Consider the following 19,771-nt stretch of genomic DNA (forward strand, 5'->3'; position numbering starts at 1 on the left):
CAGGACGCGGACACCCCCTCGTGCAGGGCTGCGGCCGGGTGGGCGGGAGCCCTCATCCTCACTGGAGCGAGAACTAAGTCCCACCGGAACTGAACACACGAACCTTGCGATCAAAACTCATGGTGACGTGATTGCAGATAAAGTTTCTTCCGTATCAAGAATTCCGTTCTAAATGTTAGGAGAACATTAAAGAAAAGAGGTCAAAATTGTAGGTGTTTTTTTTTCAACCCTACTTTTTATCGTGGGCTTCAGCTGTGAGGCCAGAGGGAGCCCAGGGCTCAGTAAAGCAGCTCCCTCGCAGCTCCCCGAACGCCTGTGCTTCGCAGTGAGGCCGCGTCGCCGTGTGAGCACGCGTCCTAGTAACAGCGCGTCCGGCCACAGCCGGCCCGGCCCTCGGCCCCCAGCGGTGCGTCTGTGTCCCGGGGCGGGGAGCCCCTCCACCACAGCTCCGCCTTTGTCTCGGCTCTTGATCCCGTTTGCCTCGGGGGTTCGAGCCTCGTGAGCGAGTACCTTCCAGCAAAGCTCTGTTTCCTGCCCTCGAGCACGGGAGGGGTGCCTGCCTCCCGCCGGCAGCAGGTGTGGAAAGGAGAGCTCGCTTGGCGGGAGGGCCACGGGGAGCACATTCGTTCCTCGCGACCTTTGCAGACCAGAGCCCGGCGCGGCTCTTCCCGGCACGGGGACGCCAGGGCCGGCCGGCTTTCGCCCCGACTGGTCTGTTCACTGGAGGTTTCTGGTCATTGCTCTCGGGCGCTCTCTGCTGTGACGGGGTGTTTCGAAGCGTCTGTCGCCTCTGACATGTGCGCGGTGTGGCCGAGAGTGGCTCGCGGAGCCACACGGGCCTGGCACTGTGGGGCGTCCTGGGTGTCTCGGGGTGAAGGCCACTGTGACGGGCGGGTCAGCTCCCGCTCCCCATCCTCGCCCCGCAGGCGGCGGCCGCTTCCCTGACACCTGAGCTTTCCTCCTCCCCACCTCGGCTCAGCCACTGGCCGCCGGCCCTCCCGAGCGCCCCTGGGCCGCGGTGCCCGCCGCACCATCTGGCCTCCCTTCCCGGAGACGTCTGGAGACGAAACCAGCACTGCCGGTCAGCTTCTCTGCCGGGCAGACCGAGCCCCTCCCTGGCCGCCCCTGCTTCCAGCCTGCCGTTTCTGTGTTGGTCTGTTCTTGGCACCCAGCGAGCCGGCTTCTGTCGTCTCCGGGCGGGGGCCAGGGGCGGGGGGCAGGGGCAGAGCGGTGCTGCGAGGGTGCGGTGTGGGCCCTGCTGGTTTGCGGCCCCAGAGCCGGGTCAGCCGGCCACCCCCACGAGGTCCAGGGAAACGCCCCCTCTAGCCCCGGTCAGAAATGTGGGGTGCAGGGTGCACTGCCCGCTGTCGGGGCGCAGCGTGGGGTGCAGAGGGGCCGGGTCTCAGGCCTCGGGTCTCCCGCCGCTTACACGCACAGCCGCCCGGCCGCACGGACAGCCTCCCCCGGACGTCTGCACCTCCCTGACGGCCACGGACATGGCGCTCGGGTGTTTTGGGGGGGGGGGGGCGTGCGGACAGGCCCTTGGAGCCGCTGCCCTTGGGGCCGCTGCGGTGGCCTGGTCAGTGTTGGTGTGGTCAGGTCCTGCCAGGCCCTGGCTGCGCGGTCCCCGTGGTCACCTCCTGGCCTGAGGCAGGAGGCAGGGCCCACGCTCCGCTGTCCCCTGGGGGCCCACGGTCGGTGTGAAGCTTCCACTGTCGGTAACAAGTTCACTCTACAGTGAACTAACGGAAAGTCAAAGTGAAGTTCCTCACTTAGGAGCGCCTTCTGCCCGCCCGCCCTCCAGTGAAGGGAAGGGTCAGCCCCCGGAGTCAGACCCGGTCGCTCTCCTGCACCAGGGTCAGGGGTCAAACTTCTTGATCAGGCTGTTTAGTGTTGCGTGACATCGCTAGTTTGAATGCCGCCCCCCCCACACACACATGCACCCAAAGATGGGTGAGTGTGCAGGACTTCCAGGGTTAAACCCGGGGCTGCCGTCCGCCGGCTGTTCCCACGTAGGGGCCGTGGTGCGTCGCCGTTTGTGCTGGCGGAGCCCGAGGCGGCCTCCCGAGCGAGGCGCCACACATCCACTGGCGGGGCCCCGGGGGCTGCAGGGCACGCAGGTGGTTGGAAGGGCGGCCCCAGCACGAGTGTGTCCTGAGAAAGTAGGGGCCTGGGGGATGGGGAGCCAGGGGCCCCCCAGGGGCACCAGCCGGGGGAGCGGTGCCGTCCAGGCAGCCACGCGGGCAGAGGCGGCGGTGCTGCCGGGGAGGGTCCCTGGTCCTTGTCACCGTTCCGATGTGGGGAGGGCGTGGTTGGCCGTGTCTGGGGGCTTCGGTCTCTTGCCCGGGCTGTGCGTCTGGACGTGGCCTGGCCCTTCCAGACACGTGCCGTGGCGCAGCCTGCTGGGCGCCTGGAGCACGTGGAGACAGCGCTGCCCTGGGGGGTGCCCCCGCTGTGCTGCGTGAGCCCTCGCGGCCAGCCCGCCCCACGCCGCACTCACCCCACGCTCGTGCTCCGCAGCGGCAGTGGCAGCCATGTACTACAGCTACTACATGCTCCCGGACGGCACCTACTGCCTGGCGCCCCCACCCCCGGGGGTGGACGTGGCCACCTACTACAGCACCCTGCCGGCCACAGTGGCCGTGTCCAGCACCACCGGAGTGACAGCCACCGCCCCGCCCCCTCCCGGGACCACGCCGCCGCCGCCCCAAACCACTGCGGAGACGAGTAGTGGGGCGACCTCCACCACCATCACCACAAGGTACCTGCCTGCTCCTGCGGCTCCCTGGTGCACCTGTGCTCTTGCGGTGGGGGAGGGGGGCGGGGGGCGGTCTCTGTTCCCTGAGTATGTATTCATTATCTCATCCCCAAGCTACTGAGTTGACAGGGCAGCAAAAATTGTCCCGGCGCTCCGCAGTGAGGCGTGAGCACTTAGAGGATGGGTCCTGGGCAGCACCCCTAGCACCCCTCGTCCCAGACCTGTCTTCGCCACATGCAGGGCGGCTCCGCACAGCTGACAGGGGCACCTCTCCTGGCCGCCGGCCGCTGAGTGGAGGGGCTGTGACCGGACCCCAGCACCTGCCACTGCCCCGGCAGCCGCCCCCGAGCGCCCCCAGCCCACCCGGCCCTGGGCCCTCTGCGCGGCGCTGGGCTGTCGGGCCCGTAGGACAGCAGGCCACCTGTGTCGGCCCCGCCGCCCAGTCCGTGGGGGGCCGAGCCGTGCCAGCCGGCCTGTGCTTCTCCAACCGGCGGACACCGGCCTGCGAGCTCCTCCATGGCTTCGGAGCGCCGGCTCGTCCTGAGGGCGATGGCGGAGACGGGGCGCGGTGGCGCAGTGCGTCGGTGCCCCGTTCACACCGGCCGTGGGGTCCCGGCCCCTGCTGTGAGTGGCGTGACTCCCGTCAGTGGGCCGGCCACCCCGGTGGTCAGCGCCCCACGTGCGGCCTGGGACTCGGCGCTTCAGGGAGGGGCTCCCCGTGACCGAGGCCGCCTCTCCCCGCAGTGCTCTCGCCCCCGTGGCCGCCATCATCCCCCCGCCCCCCGACGTCCAGCCTGTGATCGACAAGCTGGCTGAGTACGTGGCCCGGAACGGCCTCAAGTTCGAGACCAGTGTCCGCGCCAAGAACGACCAGAGGTGCGTGCAGGGCCTGGGGCCGCGTGCGGGTGGGCGCGGCCTGTGACTCGTCACCTCGCTGCTCGCACCAGTCTCTTTCTGTTTGTTTACTTCTTTTCCTTTTACGGGAAAACAGTTTTCCCAAAAGGCTCGGACTTTTCAGGAACCTGTACAGAAATTTAGACACACGGCTGGGTTTCTGTTCTTGCTTTTGATCAGACGACGTTTCTTGGGGGGCGGTGAGACAACGTGGGGCTGGTAGCATGAGGGGACTCGGGGTGCCCCCTCGTCCGAGCTGGGCAGGGCGTCCGCGTGGCTGCCACCCAGTCGCAGGGGTCACTGGGACAGTGTAACGTGTGCAGCACGGCGTCTGGCTGTCCGCAGGTGCACTGTCGCCACAGCCGGTGCGGCCGCCGGTGCCGAGTGCGTCTGTGGCTGACCCAGCTGTTCCCTCCCGGTCGGCAGGTTCGAGTTCCTGCAGCCCTGGCACCAGTACAACGCTTACTACGAGTTCAAGAAGCAGTTCTTCCTGCAGAAGGAAGGGGGCGACGGCGCGCAGGTACGGGTCTGTCTGGGCCTTGGGGCCATGGGGCGGGGGTGGCTTTCGGGTGCGGAGAGAAGGCTTCTTCTCCGGGCTCAGGGAGGCACCGGCGGGCTCAGGCCCTCCTCAGGCGTGATGTCCGCGAGCCTGTGCTGTCTCTGACTGGTCCCGCCTCTCTCGGCTGGAGCTCCCACCCACATTCCCAGTCCACTGGCGACCAGCCATTCGTCCAGCACGTCCCAAGAAGCATCGATGGTTTGGGTGGGCTGCTTTTCACGCACTTGAATGGAGGCTGGGTCCTGTCCTGCGCAGTGGCAGAGCTGGGACGTGCCAGCTCGCACGCCCACAGCCCCCCCCACACTCCCCCGCACGTGGCTCTCGCCTGCCCACGGGAAGCCCCTCTTCCCACCCTGGTCCCCCTTCCTGCTGCCCCTGCTCTGCAGACGCCCTGGCACGGCCGCCTGCCCGCAGGGGCAGAGAGAGCAGGAGCCGGCCTCGCCCTCGGGGGGACGGCCTCACGTCCACCCCTGGCGGCTGCGGTGGAAGCACCCTGACCCGGCCATGGGCGCTGGGCCTCGTTCTCACTCCACAAGGGTCCCCAGGCCCTCGTCCCCCGGGGAGGGGTGGCCAGCCTGGCCCCACGACGCTGCGGAGCTCCAGGGGGTGTGCGTGCCCCCAGGGGCAGCTCCGACCACAGCCATCCCCGCTCCGCCGCCCCACAGCCCCAGACGGGGGTGGGCAGCGCGTTCCTCGCTGCTGCGAGGGCGGCGGCCTGCGAGGGCAGGTGTCCGGGGCAGGTCTGTGTGACCGGGGCGGGTGTCCTCTCCTGAGGCGCGGTGTCTGGTCACGTTCACGTCCACAGGCTGCGTCCGCGTCGGAAGAGGCTCCGGTGGAGCCGGCCCCCGAGAAGCCGAGCGACCTGGGGGAGGACGGGGCGGCCGAGGACCCGGCCGAGGCGGGGGGCAGAGGCGGCGCGGCGGGGAAGAAGGAGGCCGCATCCAGTAAAGCCGCTGCGGACGGGAAGCTCGTGAAAGGTATGCCGGGCCGGCCTCCGGGTGTGCCCCGTGCTGGCAGGAAGGGGCCCGGGGGGGGGGGAGGTGCCCGCTGCAGCCGGCGCGACGCACCCCCACCGGAGGCTGTGCTGACACGGGCGCTGGGCCGCCGGTGGACACCTGGCCCCAGGCCACCTGACGGCATGGTGGGCGCACGCCCCGCCACCAGCGTGGGCTCTGGTCAGGGCTGCTTCTCGGGGCACCGTGGCCGAAGGGCCTCACGGCCCCGCCTGCCCCCCCAGCCTCGTTCGCGCCGATCAGCTTCGCGATCAGGGCCAAGGAGAACGACCTCCTCCCACTGGAGAGGCACCGGGTGAAGCTGGACGACGACAGCGACGACGACGGCGACGCGCCAGGCGCCGAGGGCCAGGAGAGCGCCTGCGCGGCGGCCGGCGCCGACCCGGTGGCGGCCCCGCCCTGCGCAGGCGTCGAGGAGAGGCGGGCCCCGCTCACCCAGGAGGAGCTGGAAGCCAAGCAAGGTCTGTGCGGCTGGGCCCCTGAGACCAGCCGGGCGGTGCGGGCGCGGAGGCGGGGCCTCTGCGCGCGGGTTTTTCTTCCTGGCAGTGGGGCCGCTGCCCTTCCTGTGGCCGCCCGCACAGCAGGCCGGGCGCCCCTGGTAAAGGCCGCCATTCGGCCGCAGGCGCCTGGCTGCCAGGACCTCGTGCTGAGCTGCTCGTGACCCGTGTCAGCTCTGCGCTGTGTGGGGCCGAGGGGTGTCCCAGAGTGTCTGCCACCCACTAGGGCTGTGCGCGCGCCTGTCCCCAGAGCCGTCCGGCTCCCGCTGTCCCCGCCGTGGCGGCTGCCCACCGTCGGACGTGGGCCTGACAGTGGGAGGTGGGAAAGCCGCTGGCGAGCGCCGTGAGCGGCTTCTCTCAGGGTTCAACTTGTTGCTGGGTTCACTCGCCCGCCCTGAACCTGTGGGCCGGGGGCCTTTCACAATCGCCGCCGCGGTCCGGGGCCCCCCGAGGACGCCCGCCCTGAACGCCGTGCATGCGCTGTTTCCCTCCAGCGAAGCAGAAGCTGGAGGACCGGCTGGCCGCCGCCGCCAGGGAGAAGCTGGCCCAGGCGTCCAAGGAGTCCAAGGAGAAGCAGCTGCAAGCGGAGCGGAAGAGGAAGGCCGCCCTGTTCCTGCAGACCTTGAGGCAGCCCCTGCCGGAGGCCGAGGGCGGGAAGGTCGAGGAGGGCCCCTTCAGCGCGGAGGTGAGCCCGGGGTCTGCATCGTCTGTGAGGGAGCTCGGCCTCGCCGGGAGCGCAGACTGCTGGCCGTGCGGCCCCCCAGCCTCCGCGGGGCCCCGCCCCTGGTGGCTGCTGTCGCTGTCCCTGAGCGGCTGGGCTGGGGGGCCTGGCGCTCGCGCCTTTTGAGACGCGGCCTCTGAGCCGCCGGCTGGGGGCTCTGTCATCGGCACAGCACCTGCCACTGAGCACCCCGTCACGGCAGAGTCTCGCACAGGGGCAGGGTCTGCTCGTCAGAGGGGCCCCTTCCTTCCGGCCCCTTCCTGAGCCGCGAGGCCAGGACTGAGCCCCTCCCGTGGGGTTGGCGTGCCCGCCCTGTCAGAACACTGGGACACGGCTGCAGGCCGCCCGCCTGCACCCCTGCCCTGCACGCTCCCCGCTGCGGCCGTGCTGGCGTCTGAGCCTCAGGCCCCCCCTCGGCCCCAACCGGGGCTGCACCTGGCCTCCCGGTTGGTCGGTCGGTCGGCTGGTTTCCCGTGGAGAGCAGCCTTCTGGGCTTGCGCGCTCAGCACCCTGGGGAAGGCCCTGTCGGCTCGCCCGCCCGGAGCCTCTCAGAAATCAGAGTGGCTGTGCCGTCCCCGGGAACGGCTGGCACCGCGCCTGCCCGGGGCGCCTCCTGGCTGGGTCGCCGCCACGCCGCCGGAGCAGTGGACGCGAGGGAGGGCACCTGCGGACGTCTGCCGGCTCTGGGCTGGTGACAAGCAGCCCCCGGGACCGCTCACACCCCTGGCACAGCGGAGAGAAGGGCTTCCGGCGGGGGGGCGGGGGTACAGTCTAAACCACGCCCGTCTTCACGGCTGCAGCGGCAGGGTCACGTCGCAGCCGTGGCGGGAGCCGGGGAGGGTGCTGCTGCGGTTCTGGGTGGGGGGGCTTGCTTGAAAGGCACCGGCGTCTGCAGAGGCTGCACCCGGCTGCGCTGCGGCCCCTGTGTTTCCCAGTGTGACTGTGAGGCCACGAGCACTCGGTCCCGGCCAGGGTCCCCCGCCGTCAGCCCTGAGCTCCCCGCAAGCACGACAGGCAGCTCTCCCTGGCGCCTGTGTGGGCGGCGCCTCTGCCTTTCTCGCCCTCGAGCGCCCGCGTGGGGCCTGGGAAGTGGCGGCGTGGCCGTGGGCACTCCCCGTGGGAGCCCCTGGGCTGACCCTGCTGGGGGCCTGGGGGAGCGGCTGTCGCCCTCAGACGGTCCCAGCAGGGGAGGGGTGCGCTGCCAGAGGGTGACAGGCGACTCCGATGGCTTAGAGACGGACGCCCTTGGATGAAGTCGGCGGTCGTCGCGAATGGGGTTCGGACTCGACAACACTTCCCGCCTGAAGCAGCTGCCAAGGCAGCAGGACACCCTGAGCCCTCTGCAGAGTGGCCGGGCACGGGCTCGCCGGCCCTGGCGTGCGGGGCGGAGCTCAGCCTGGAGCCGAGGAGGCTGGGGGTGCGCGGCCCCGGGGGAGCTGCCCGTGTCTGGGGCGTGTGCGCGCCCTCCGTCGGGGTCTGGTGCCGCGCCCTTCGAGTCACCGTGCACAGAGCAGCGACCTCAGGACAGTTGTGGGCGACGGGGGTTTTCTCCCGCCAACAGCCCCGGCTGGTGTGTCTCGGTGGGCTGAGCCCCAGACTGGGAACCAGAGGGTCCCTGGTTCCATTCCCAGTCAGGGCACAGGCCTGGGTTGTGGGCCAGGTCCCCAGTAGGGGGCGCGTGAGAGGCAACCCCACGTGGATGTTTCTCTCCCTCTCTCCTTCCCTTTTTCTCTCTGTGAAAAACTAAGTAAACGAGTACTCTTTCAAGAAGTGATTTAAAAAACGGGTGTGAGACCCGTGGTAGCGTGTGTTTGTCGAGCCTGTTGCCCACCCAGTGACCATGAAGTCACGTCTGTGCGGCTGGCAGTGCCCATGAACGCGTCCACTTTGATGGCTGCGGGCACAGAACCGCTCTGACTCAGGGAGAGGTGGGGTCAGCCCGGGCTTCCCAGGGACGGGTCGGCCTGTGGTCCGCAGGCCCCTCCCTTGGGGAGAAGGACTGGTGGAGGCCTAGGCCTGGATGAGGCCTGAGGGGCCACCGTAGTCCGGAGAGGTGACAGACGCCTGCCCCCCGAGGTGGCCCGACGAGCCGGCGGGGGCACGTGAGGACAGCAGAGCCGCAGGGCCGGGGCACGGGCGTGGCAGAGCCTGGCCTGTGGGGGGAGAGGGGCCCCGCCCGTGGGCCGGCCTGCAGGGTAGGGCGCAGTCCCCCAGGCGGGGTGCCCCTCCACCCCACCTGAGGTCGCAGCGGTGGGCCCCTCCCGGACAGCGGGGAGGACCACCTTCCGTGCGTCTGCGGCTCACGAGAGGCCGCGTCCATGTGTGGTCGCCCGGATCCTAGTGAGTGTGGCACCGCCCCACGAGCGAGGTTTGAGCGGCACTTTCGGCGGCCTGCTCCCGAGCCGCTCGCTCTCCCACCGCAGGAAACAGGCGTTGCTGGCGTGTGCTGGCGCCCAGTCACGACGATCAGGGGCCGACGGGGCCACCTCCCGGTGTTACTGGGGGGCGCACTTTCGAGGGTTTTCGTACGTGAGTCCGTTCTCAGAAGCTCAGAAGCTCCCTTCACTTCTCTGGAACACTCTGGGAGCCGGCCTGGGTCCCCTCCCCGGGACGGGACGCCTCCTGCCTCCGTCCCTGCTGCCGGGACGCGACCGCCCCTCCCCGAGGTGCTGCGCCACCTGCCGCCCAGCGGGGAAGGCGGGTCTTCTGAGGCGGGGTGAGCGGGCCTGCGCCCTCTGACCCCTGCCACAGGCAGGGCGGCGGTCCACAGCCCAGGGGAGCCTGCTTCCTGCAGGCTGTCCCTAAAACCTGCCCCCAGGGCGGACAGACACCCACCGAGACCGCCTGCCGGGGCTCGAGGGCCCTCCTCTCCTTTCCGGGGGGGCGGGGAGGGGCGGGGGGGGCGGAGGCCGCAGAGGAGCTCGCCCCGTCCGGCCGCGGCAGCTGGAGTGGGTGGGGAGGGGGTCCTCCCTCGGGGGGCTCGGGCCACGGGTCACCTCCATGCCGTGCGCAGTGGCGCGGCCCCCCGTGAGGGCCCCGCTGGCGGAGCCCCGGGAGTGGGCGGTGTTAAGGGCCACCTTTTCCCCATTGACACCCAGACGTCTGCTTCGGTCCCCAGGAAGCCAGCCCTGCAGCCTGCCCGCTGCTGAGCGGGGGCCGGCCTCTGCCGGCCGCGGACACCAAGCCCCCCGAAGGGCCCTCCAGCAGGAGCAGAGAGCCCCCCAGGGAGGCGGAGAGGGAGAGGAAGAAGAAGAAGCACAAGAAGCGGTCCCGGACGCGCTCGCGCTCCCCCCGGCGCCACTCCTCCTCCAAGCCCCGGTCCCGGTCCCACTCGAAGGCGAAGCACTGCCTGCCCAGCGCCTACCGGACCGCCCGGCGCTCCCGGTGGGTGTGCCGGCCGTCTGCCGGGGCGGGGCGGCCTGCGGCCCGACTTGGGGGGGGGGGAGCTCCCGGGATGATTTTCTGTGTTTGCTCACCTCTGGACCTCGTGGGCTGCCGCCCGGTGTCTGAGAACCAGGTGGTTTGTTTAGGCTCTGGCTGGCCTTGGAGGGCGCCGCCGCAGTGCGCGTGCGGAACGCTGAGGGGGGGGGCCGGGGCCGGGGCCGGGGCTGTGAGGAGCGGACCCCCCCCACCCCCCGCCTGTGTGACGCGGGGCAGCGGAGGGCTCTGCCGCGGCCACGTCCCGCCCCCCTGCCCACTGTGCTCATGGGGAGCAGCGGGGAGGCCACGGGGTGGCTCCTCTTTCCCGGCAGCAGCTCGCCTCCAGACCCCCCGCCGCCGGGGGCCGCCATGTGCCCCGACGCCGCCCGGTCCGGGAGCCGGCCTGGCCTGTCCAGCCCCCGCAGGTCTGCCCACGAGAGCCTGTGAGGGTCACAGAGTGCCCTTCTCGGGAAAGCGGTTTTGCGGCTGTGGCTGCTGCTGCGGCTGCTGCTCGAGGTGGCTGGCCTGCACGAGGCTCGGAGAGCGGGTTTCTGGCTGGAGCACTCGGGTTGCCAGTGGACGGCCCTCCCGAGCTGCCCTGGGCGCAGGGGCTCTGGCCGCGCTCTCCCCCCACGGGGGCGGGGGGGGGGCGTTGAGACACTGTGGGGACGCGCCTGCCGCCCGCGGAGTCACCCCGACATGCGCGGGCAACGTGGGGGCGCGCCTCGGGGGGAGGCGTGCGGCTCCCGGCTCCTCTTCCCTGTGGTGAACCGCATGGCGACCCAGCGAAGGGGCCGGCGCGCCCTCCCCCCGTCCCGCCGCTCACCGGAGGGACCGGGGCTTGTGCCCATCCCACAGGGGGACGGCCCCGTTCTCTGAGAGCCCAGCGGGCCCTCGGGACTTGGACGGCGACCGAGCAGGGTCCTCCTGGGGTTCGAGCCGGCCGGTGCCGGGCCCTCGGGCTGGTCCCTCTCAGGAAAAACACCTGAGTTCCACGATGCCTGAATGTTCTCCGCTGCAATTCAGGTGATTTCGGCTTCTCTGTAAGAGGGCCTCTGGCCGGGGCGCCCAGGCGGTGTGCTCACCCCGTGGGGTCCCCGTTCTCCCCTGTGTCCAGGCGGCCGCTGGGGGCCGGGCCTGCGGCGAGAGCCGTGGAGCTGCCCGCTCACCGAGAGCCCGCGTGAGCGCCGGTGCGGCTTTCTGCCCCAGGACCGCGTGGGGGCCTTCTCCCGGATGACTCGGAGTCTGGCAACAGCCACTTCACTTCCTTTCCGTTTTTGTTTTTATTTTTAAAGGATACGTTCATTGACCTTCTCTGGGGTGGGGGGCGGAGAGAGAAACATCGACGTGTGAAAAATCAACAGCTGCCTCCCTTGTGCGCTGACAGGGTCGGACTTGCGACCCGAGTACAAGCCCTGATGGGAGTCGAACCCTCGACCTCCTGGTTGCGGGCGGCGCCCCAGCCACCGAGCCTTCCCGTGGCTGGGCTTAGACCGTGGACCCTGCCCGGCAGCCGTCCGAAGCCCGAGGGGCCCGCTGTCTCCTGAAGGCTGCTGACGCGGGCGGCTGGGGTCTCGGAGAACGGGGACCAGCCGGCCGCCGCGGTGCGGGGACCGTCCCCTGCGGGACCGGCACAAGCCCTGGCCCGGGCCAGCCGCCTCACCGCAGAGAAGCCCCCGGCCACTGCGACGGCGCGGTGTCGTCGCGCTGGTCAGCGCGCGGGGCCTCTGTGTGGGGGCGCCGCGGGGGCTGTCGGGCTGGCCGACGGGCGTCACAGCCCCCGCCTCCCAGGGACACTGAGCACGGCCGGCCCCAGCTGCCGCCGCAGGGCAGGGCAGGGACCGGCGGCCGTGCCCTCGAGCAGCTGGACTCCGGGTGCCCTTCCGAGGGAACCCTGGGAACACGTCCTGTTACGTGAATCCCGGGGAGAGGCCGAAACCGCTCCGCAGCTGACGCGGCCGCGCCCTCGCCCTCGCCCCGCTGGGCGGTCGGGTCGTCCGGAGGGGCCGGGCCGGGGCTTCCTCAGGAACGACCTCAGAGCGGCAAACAGTGGTGTGCTGTGTCAGGGCCCATTGTAATTAGAATGCGAGGTAGGCTCTTCTAAATGGCAAGATCAAACTGCTCTTCTTTATTGTTTTTTAGTGGGTCGTCATGGAAACAGAACAAAAAGAAACTAGGTTTTTTCTCAGATTTCTGCTCATTGCAGGTCTCTCCAAAACAGTAATTTCGCAGAATGAACAAAACTGAGGATCCTGAACCCACCACTAAAGGACCCTCCTCGAAGGACCTCGGCCCCCAGGGAGGGTCCCCGGAGGGGGTGGCGGTGCGGGCGGCCGCGTGGGCCTGGCGGCCGCGTGGGCAGCACCCCACTGTGGGGGCTGCAAGTCTTCCCCAGGCCCGTGGACGGAAGGGTGACACATCAACGCAGGGCTCTGCGCCTGAGAAACGCTGTCAGCTTGGGTTGTGCAGCCTGAGCCCCCGGGGGGTGCGGGTCTGCGCGGGCAGGGGCGAGCGGCTGGCGCTGGGCTGCTCGGGCGCAGAGGCCCCCTCCGCCTCGTCACATTCCACTGTCTTGTGTGGACTCACTGTGCCCGCCCCCACCCCGCTTCCCTGACTCGGCCAGAGTGGCCGTGAGCAGAGGCTCGTGGGGTCTGGGCAGAGGCAGGACGGGGCAGCGGGGGCTCTGCCACACGGCCGCGAGTGCCCGGGAGGACAGACGGGCGCGCCGCCCCCACACCAGCCTGGGGGCCCCTTGCTGCCCCCCCATAGGTGGCCACCCTGCCAGCCAGCTGGATTCAGCCACCGTGTCCCCCGCCCAGGTCCCGGTCCCGGTCCCCCCGGCGAAGAGCCCACTCTCCCGAGAGGCGCAGGGAGGAAAGAAGCGTCCCCACCGCCTACCGGGTGAGCAACAGCCCCGGCGCCAGCAGGAAGCGCACCCGGTCCAGGTAGGCGTCGGCGCCCTCCAGCGCTGTCCGTCGGGGGCTGGGCGTGGGCCCCCGCTTCCCGCACTGGCTGAGGGTCCCCGGGGAGCCGGAGCTGGGGTGCACGCCAGGTCCCTGAGCGGCTCTTCTCCGCTGCGGGACACGGAGCCAGGGCCGGGGCCCCCACATCCGTCCCCAAGTCCAGCTGCCCCTCAGGACCTCACCGCCTGCCCTCACCTGCGGGCCGGGAGGGACAGTGGTGAGGAATGTCGGGGGTTGGAGCCTCAAAGGAGACCCCAGCAGGGACCGACCGGGCCCTGACCCCCAGGGGAGACCTGTCCCCGTGGAGGAGAGCGCGAGCGGCCAGCTCCCTCGCCTGTTGAGGGGAAGCCTCAGCCGCTGTGCCCGGTCCGGGCCCCCGACCCCGGCAGGCAGGGCCGCCGTCTCGCCAGGGGCCTGGGAGCTGGACTCCGCGGCACCGAGGGCCGGCCGTGCGCAGGGGGGGCCCGGGCACCGCCGCTGACTCGACAGGACACCGGGGCCTCTCCGGGCCCTCGGGACCCGGGCCGAGGGGTGGGCGGCGGGCGCCGGTGGGCCGGGTCTCGGCGTCTCCTGCGCAGCCAAGGGCTCCAGGAACCGTGCTGCGGGCTGTGAGCCAGGACACTCGGTTCCAGAACCTTCCGGAGGGCAGGTCCCCAGTTTCCAGGGTGACTGTCGGTCGCGGGCCCCCCCCTCGCCCTCACGGGAGCCGTCCTGGAGGCCACGTCCACGGAGGGCGCTCCCGACGCCCGGCTGGTTCCGGGGGTCCCGCTGACGGGTGAAGCGTCGTCGTTTTTAAGTCCACTTTCAGTCTCGTTCCCAGATCAGGTCGTGGCTGAACACAGAAGTTCATCGTGTTCTTGGGTCTGTGTAGAGGGCCTGGTCCGAAATTACCGCCTGGTAGCCAAAGGCGTCTCGTAGCAGAACAGCCCTTCCCCCCCAAGCTGAAGGAGCTACTGAGGGGGTGGGGCTGTCGTCGGGCGTCCTCGGGACCCCGCGCTCTGCAGCCGTGGAGGGCCAGGCGGGCCGTGCTGCCTGCCGCGGGCACCGGCGTGTCTGGTGCTCCCGGTCCCAAACCACGGTCGTCTGTGAGGCCAGAAGACGTCCCGTCAGCAGCCAGACCCCCCCGGACCCCCCGGACCCCTGCTCGCCTGGCGTGGCTCCCGGCGGAGGTGGCAGCCGGTGGGGGCTCACCTGCCCAGTCGGGGTCGGGGTCACCCAGCCCGGGGGCTGTGCCTCCTGCCAGCCTCGAGGGTGATCTCTGCAAGCTGATCCTGGAGAGCCACTCTCGCCGGCCTCTCACTGTGAAACCTCCGTGACTTCCTGGCGCGTCTGGAACTCCGTATTTACAAATGGTGCAGCGAGCACCTGGGTGCGCTGGCCTGCTCTCCCCCGCCCCCTTCCTCCCGCGCCTGTGCGCTGGTGCCCCCGCAGGTCCAGGCCGCCGCGCTCGGGGCCCCGCGGTCTGGGTTTGTCCTGTGTCCTCCAGGCTGGGTCCCCGTCGACTGTCTCGGCGAGAGGAGGGCCGGGTGGTGCGTGACTCCCCCCGGGTCGGTCGCCCAGGAAGCACAGTGTCCGCCTGTCCCCTCGCTCAGTCCAGGCTGCGCCTCCCCCTCTGAACGGGGGAGGCAACGGGGTGGGGGGAGCGCGCCACGCATGTGCTGTGCCAGCAGCTGCTGCTCGTGGGGGTGCGTGTCCCCATGGCTCTCCTGCCACCGTCCTCCCTTCTCCCGAGAGGACCCTCCTTTGTTCGAGCACCAGTGCTGGCTCCGGCCTCGGGGGCGGGTTCTGTTGGTCGTGCAGGAATCCGTCGCTGCTGTCGCTGTGTTTGTAGGTGACGCCATCTCGGGCCGGCCCACCTGGTTGCTCTGGGCCCAGCGGGAGGCCCAGGCGCAGCGGGCCCAGCCCCAGCCCAGGACCGGCCATTGCCGAGCGTGAGGGAATCAGGTCTGGGCGTGGGGGCGTCTCTCACGAGTGAGGCCCCTCAGACGGGCCCGTCGTACGGCTGCCCCACCGCAGGCCCCTCGTGGCGGGCGGGCGGAGATAGGGCAGCAGGCGGCAGCGTTCACGCTGCCGTGGGGGGCCAGGCGCTCCCGGCACACGGCGGTCGCCGGAGGGGGTGCACCGTGACTCCCCGGAGCAGCCGCTGAGCAGCAGTGGCCGCAGCATGGCCGAGGGCGGAGACGGGAACCCCGCCGGTGCTCGGTCCGGAGGAGGCAGGAGCGGCGCAGAGAAGGAGTGGAGGAGCAGCCGGCGGAGCGGGCGCCCGCCCTGCACGTCGCCACGCCAGGCTCCTGGGGACGCCGGTCCAAGGCAGGGACTGCCGACTGCGCCCGGAGCAAACCGGCCACAGGGCGGTGTGGCCGCCGAGTGCCTGCGCTGGCGCCTCCCGGTGACCGAGGGGCGGTTCCTCCTGTGCCTGCAGACAGGGGCTCGGGCCGAAGCGGACGGGCAGGTGCCGAGAGGGTGCCCGGCACGTCCACCAGCCATGCACCGCAGCCCAGGCGAGAGGCCCCGCGTCTGGGTGCACGGGCCCGACCCCGTGGTGAGGGGAGAAATGCTTGGGATGGACGCCCGGACAGTTCCCAGATACTTGGGGACGGACACTTTAGTTACTTGTAGGTCCGAGAAGAAATCCCGAGAGAAAGTAGAGTGTTTTGAAGTTAACGGGGATGAAAGCGTGGCCCCCCTCGGAGGGGGCGCTGCACACACGAGGAAGCCGGCAGTTGGAATGCCCGTGTCATGGGGGGGTGGCTGCAAGCAACGGCCCACCCTCCCGAGAAGCCGGAGGACGCAGAGCAAATCAAACGCGGCCAGCAGAAGCCGGCAAGTGACACAGACGAAGGTGGGACGCCAGCAGACGTCGATACGAGGGCGTAAACGTCCTTCCGGCTGACGGGACGGCTCGGGGGAGCGGACAGACTGCCGTGAGAACTGCGGACGGACAGCAGCAGAGACGGAGACCTGGGCAGCGCCGTCCGGCAGAGGGCGGTCCGGCAGAGGGGGCAGGGCTCCTCCCGTCTCCACCCCCTCCCTGGCACCCAGGCCCGCTGGCCCTCGTCAGTGGGTCCAGCAGACGCTCGGGCCGGAGGGAGCGCCGGCCGTGGCACTCCGGGAAGACAGTGGGAGGCGAGGGCGGTTCCCCGCGCGCCCGCGAGGCCGTCGGTGTGAGGGGCAGGGGTGGGGGTGCGCACAGACCGGCACCCTCCAGAACACAGACGCAGACTCACAGGGAAACGCCAGCCAGGCTCAGGGCGGCAGCGTGGGGGGGGGGGGGGTCTGTCTCGGGCTGCGAGGCTCGTCCGCTCTCGGGGACCGCCCGTCACGCCTCGCTGCGCCCCCAGAGTGCGTGGGGAGACCCGGCCGCGTCTCCGTGGGTGCAGAGAGCGCGGCCCGATTCGCTGACAAGCGCGAGGGGCAGCTCCTGGCGTCGGGGGCTGGACAGGAACGCCCTCCGTCTGACGCGGGGCCTGTCGGAGAGCCTGCGCTCGCAGGGGCGCGAGCCCTCTGAGTCGGAGACGGGCCGGCGTGTGCTCTGAGGGGGGCTCACGGCGAGGACGGCAGGGGGAGACCGGAAAGGCACCCCAGGGGGTGGGCCCCGCCCAGGAGGCCGAGGTGCAGCACCACTGAACGCGGGGGCCGGCCGGCCCAGGGCACTCAGCTGCCTTGCCCTACCGCCCCCCCCCGCCCCGCCCCCAGCCACAGGAGCTGTGGGGCTTGGGGCCCAGACTGTTGTGGACTGAGTCACGCACCTCCGAGACCCGCGTGCCCTCTCCCTCGAGGCCGCCTCTCGGGGGACGCGCACCCAGACCCGCGCACAGCCTGGGGCTCGGGGCCTGGTCAGAGGTCTGCACCCCTGTGTGTCCACGTCAGGGGCGGTCTCGCCGTTTTCTTCCCGGCCTGAGGCCTGGCCCCCTGCCCCCACCCCCGGCCTCCACTCCTCGGGGACGCCGCTTCCCAGGGCTGCCACCACCCCGGCCGGCCCCTCTCCGCTGGGCCGCGCTGCCCGCCCCTGCCTGGCTGTGCTGGTGTCGGGGGCCTGGGCCGGGGTGCGGGCCCTGCTAGCACCTCAGGGCTGTCCCTGGCGGAGGGTGGCCCGTGGACGTGCACACGGGACGGGGCGTTACCCCGAGGACCGGGGGACGGGGAGGGGCAGTGAGGGCAGCGCTCTGCCCGCAGCCCATGCTCCAGACCACAGGGCGCCGCAGGGCTGGGACGTGGGCAGGGCTGGGTCCCCCCGGGGCAATGGCCCTGTCCTGGGGAAAGGCCCACGCAGAGCCCTGCCTGCAGGAGCCAGGGGGGGCGGCCCAGACGCCGGGGCTCGGAGACGCAGGCTCTGCAGGGAGGCCCAGGCCCCCCCCCCCACGCATCAGGCTGCACTCGGGCAGCGGGTGGTTCGGGGACCTGGGGGTCACCCTGGAGGGTGGCCTCCTGGGGAGAGAACAGCAAGACTGAGAAACACCAGTTAGTCGGTGATGACGTTTTCTGAGTGGGCGGGGGGGCAGCTCCTCAGGGGCAGGGGGTGGGGGTGTCACCTTTCGTGGTCTTCCTGGGGGTGCGGGGGCTCGCGAGCAGGGTGGGCGGCGGCAGACCACGCGGGCCCCAGGGGGCGGGGCGGCGAGCAGCGCCTGCTCGTGTTGGTGCGGGGTCTCAGCCCCTCAGCGCGGGGGCTGGGCAGGTGGTGGGAGCTGCCCGGGCCTTGCTCCCCTCTGGGTGCTGCCGGCCAGCGGTCTGTGGGAGACCCCAGGGCCCTGGAGCCGCCCGGGCCCCGTCCTGAGCCGCTGTCCTTCCAGGAGCCCCCACGAGAAGAAGAAGAAGCGGCGCTCGCGGTCGCGGACCAAGTCCAAGGCCGAGTCCCGGCCGGCGTCCCCCGGCCAGCAGGCCCCGCGCCGGCACTCGGCCCACTCGGCCAGCATCTCCCCCGCGGAGAGTCGGGGCTCCAGCCCGGAGCGCTCCAGGTAAGCCGGCCCCGCCTGGGACAGGCCCCCGACCCACCTCCCCTCGGGCAGCCAGTCCCAGGCTGGTGTCCATCCCCGGACTCTCCTGGGGTCGGAGCCCAGAGGCCGGGCAGGGACGCTCGCCCCCGTGTCCTCGCTGCGCGTCTGGGTGGGGGCAGGCGTGCTGCTGGGCCCACCCTGACGGGACCCAGCCGTCCCCACCCACACGCCGCTCCCTCCCGGCTGCGAAAGGTAGGGCCCAGCCGTCACTTTCGGACCGGACAGGCGGCGGTGACGGCCACGCCTGTGCGGCGGTTGCCTGACTGGCCCGGTCAGCGCTCCGACGCGGGTGCCCCAGCGCAGGGGGGCTGTAGACGGGCTCCCCGGGCCATCGGGGTCGCTCGCTCTCGGTCACGACGTGCTGTGTTTGTGAGCCTCTGAACTCCCTGTCCGCTCTAGGGGCGTCTCTCAGGAAAAAGAAGGTCAGATCTCTTCGGCGATTGTGTCTTCTGTGCAGAGCAAAATCACTCAGGTGAGGCGCGGCGTCCGTGTCTCCTTCCCCCCACCCCCGTAAAGGGTCCTGCCGTGTCCTCACCTTGTCCCCCAGGGTGGCCGTGTGACCCCGGGGTTGCCACTCACGGGCCCAGCCCTGGGAGGGTCGGGAACCCAGCCCCCCCCCCACCGGCCTCTGCCACCGGCACTGTCACGGGTCGCCTCGCGGCGCGGCCGTCTGCCTCCTGTGCCACCATGGAGCTCACGGACGTGCCCCCCGTCTCCCCCCCACCAGGACCTCATGGCCAAAGTCAGGGCGATGCTCGCCGCCTCCAAAAACATGCAGACCAGCGCCTCCTGAGACGCGGCCGTGGGCCTCGCGGGGCCAGCCAGACCCCCGGGCGTCCGTGGCCGCGGCGGCTTTTGTACATTCATTTTCGATGACATTTTCAGTTGAAGATTTTGACCAGCAGTCTCTTACCTGTATATTTGTAAATAATATCATGTTTCTGTGAAAACGTATTATCAAATAAAACGGGAGGAAAACAGCTTTTCTAGACGGCGGCTGGGGCTGGCTTCTTCCTGGTCTCACTCCCGACTGTGTGCGCCCTGTGGCCCGTCCCGGACGCCCACGCGCAGACACTCGGGGCCCCCAGGTGGGTGCCCCCCGGGACCAGGCCGCTGGCGTGGACTGCGTCCCTTGCCATTCAGGAGGTCGTCCGAGTCCGCCTCGGGCGAACCGCCCACTGGCCTGCAAAGGGGGGCTCTGTCCTGCGGGCCCCCCGGCACCCAGCCAGCGGGGACAGTTCGCCCCCCGCTGCGGCACGTCCGGCACCAGAGGCCGCAGGGCCGGTCAGCACGGCGTCACTCCCCCCAGAACCCAGAGCGGGGCGTCTGCTCTCCCTGGAGCCCCTGCCACTGGAGGTCCCCGGGGAGACACAGCCCCACCCCTGGGGCGGGCGTGGGCGTCGGGGCCCTGCCCAGGGCTGCGGGGTGGAGCAGGGGCGGCCGCCAGGCGTCCCTCGGGTGCGTGTGCCGCACACCCACACGCCTGTCCCCACGGCCGTGTCCCCTGTGCCTGGGCGCGTCTCCCGTGTGCGCCTCGGACCCGGTGCCGTGTCGGCGCCGGGTGCCTGCCTCGCCCCTCACGGCCGTCCGCGTTCACGTCACAGGTGCCCCAGCCCAGGTACCCCCCTCCGCCCATTCCGATGCAGCGCTCCCCGGAGAGGGCTCCCGCCCACGAGACGGGCTTGCCCTCTGCGCCCGGAGCTCCCCGCGAGCCCCGAGTTCTCCCTTCTGCAGCACCTCTCTCCCAGCCGGTCGCTGTGCTGCCTTCGCCGACAGTTTCTCTCAGGCCCAGAAACGCCGTTTTTTCTCGTGGCTCCTCGGTCTTGCAGGGCTAGACGCGTGGGAGAGGTGGCGGTCACCGCAGGTGCTCTCTCCCTGGGCGCTGGGCGCCCGGTGGACGCCGGGCACAGGCCTGTGTCCTTGGTCGGGGGGGACGCCGCCTTCGCCGTCTC

At 70.9% G+C, this 19,771-nt stretch overlaps 1 protein-coding gene across 2 annotated transcripts in view; it reads left to right on the top strand.

Annotated features, from left to right (window-relative positions):
* Window positions 1–18,808, top strand: part of LOC123820726 (splicing factor SWAP) — a 30,645-nt gene extending 11,837 nt beyond the window's left edge. For both annotated transcript variants that reach the window (XM_045841662.1, XM_045841665.1), the window contains 11 exons: window positions 2,521–2,761; window positions 3,503–3,634; window positions 4,079–4,172; window positions 5,017–5,188; window positions 5,449–5,685; window positions 6,216–6,406; window positions 9,561–9,826; window positions 12,682–12,807; window positions 17,616–17,780; window positions 18,219–18,291; window positions 18,547–18,808. In XM_045841662.1, the coding sequence (XP_045697618.1) occupies window positions 2,521–2,761; window positions 3,503–3,634; window positions 4,079–4,172; window positions 5,017–5,188; window positions 5,449–5,685; window positions 6,216–6,406; window positions 9,561–9,826; window positions 12,682–12,807; window positions 17,616–17,780; window positions 18,219–18,291; window positions 18,547–18,612 (1,763 nt within the window). In that variant the 3' untranslated portion in view covers window positions 18,613–18,808. The remainder of the gene's footprint in view (window positions 1–2,520; window positions 2,762–3,502; window positions 3,635–4,078; window positions 4,173–5,016; window positions 5,189–5,448; window positions 5,686–6,215; window positions 6,407–9,560; window positions 9,827–12,681; window positions 12,808–17,615; window positions 17,781–18,218; window positions 18,292–18,546) is intronic.
* Window positions 18,809–19,771: the final 963 nt, after the last annotated feature.

Source organism: Phyllostomus hastatus, unplaced genomic scaffold, assembly GCF_019186645.2.
Source record: "Phyllostomus hastatus isolate PE091 unplaced genomic scaffold, TTU_PhHast_1.1 phas_contig_1162, whole genome shotgun sequence".
NCBI classification, from domain to species: Eukaryota; Metazoa; Chordata; class Mammalia; order Chiroptera; family Phyllostomidae; genus Phyllostomus; species Phyllostomus hastatus.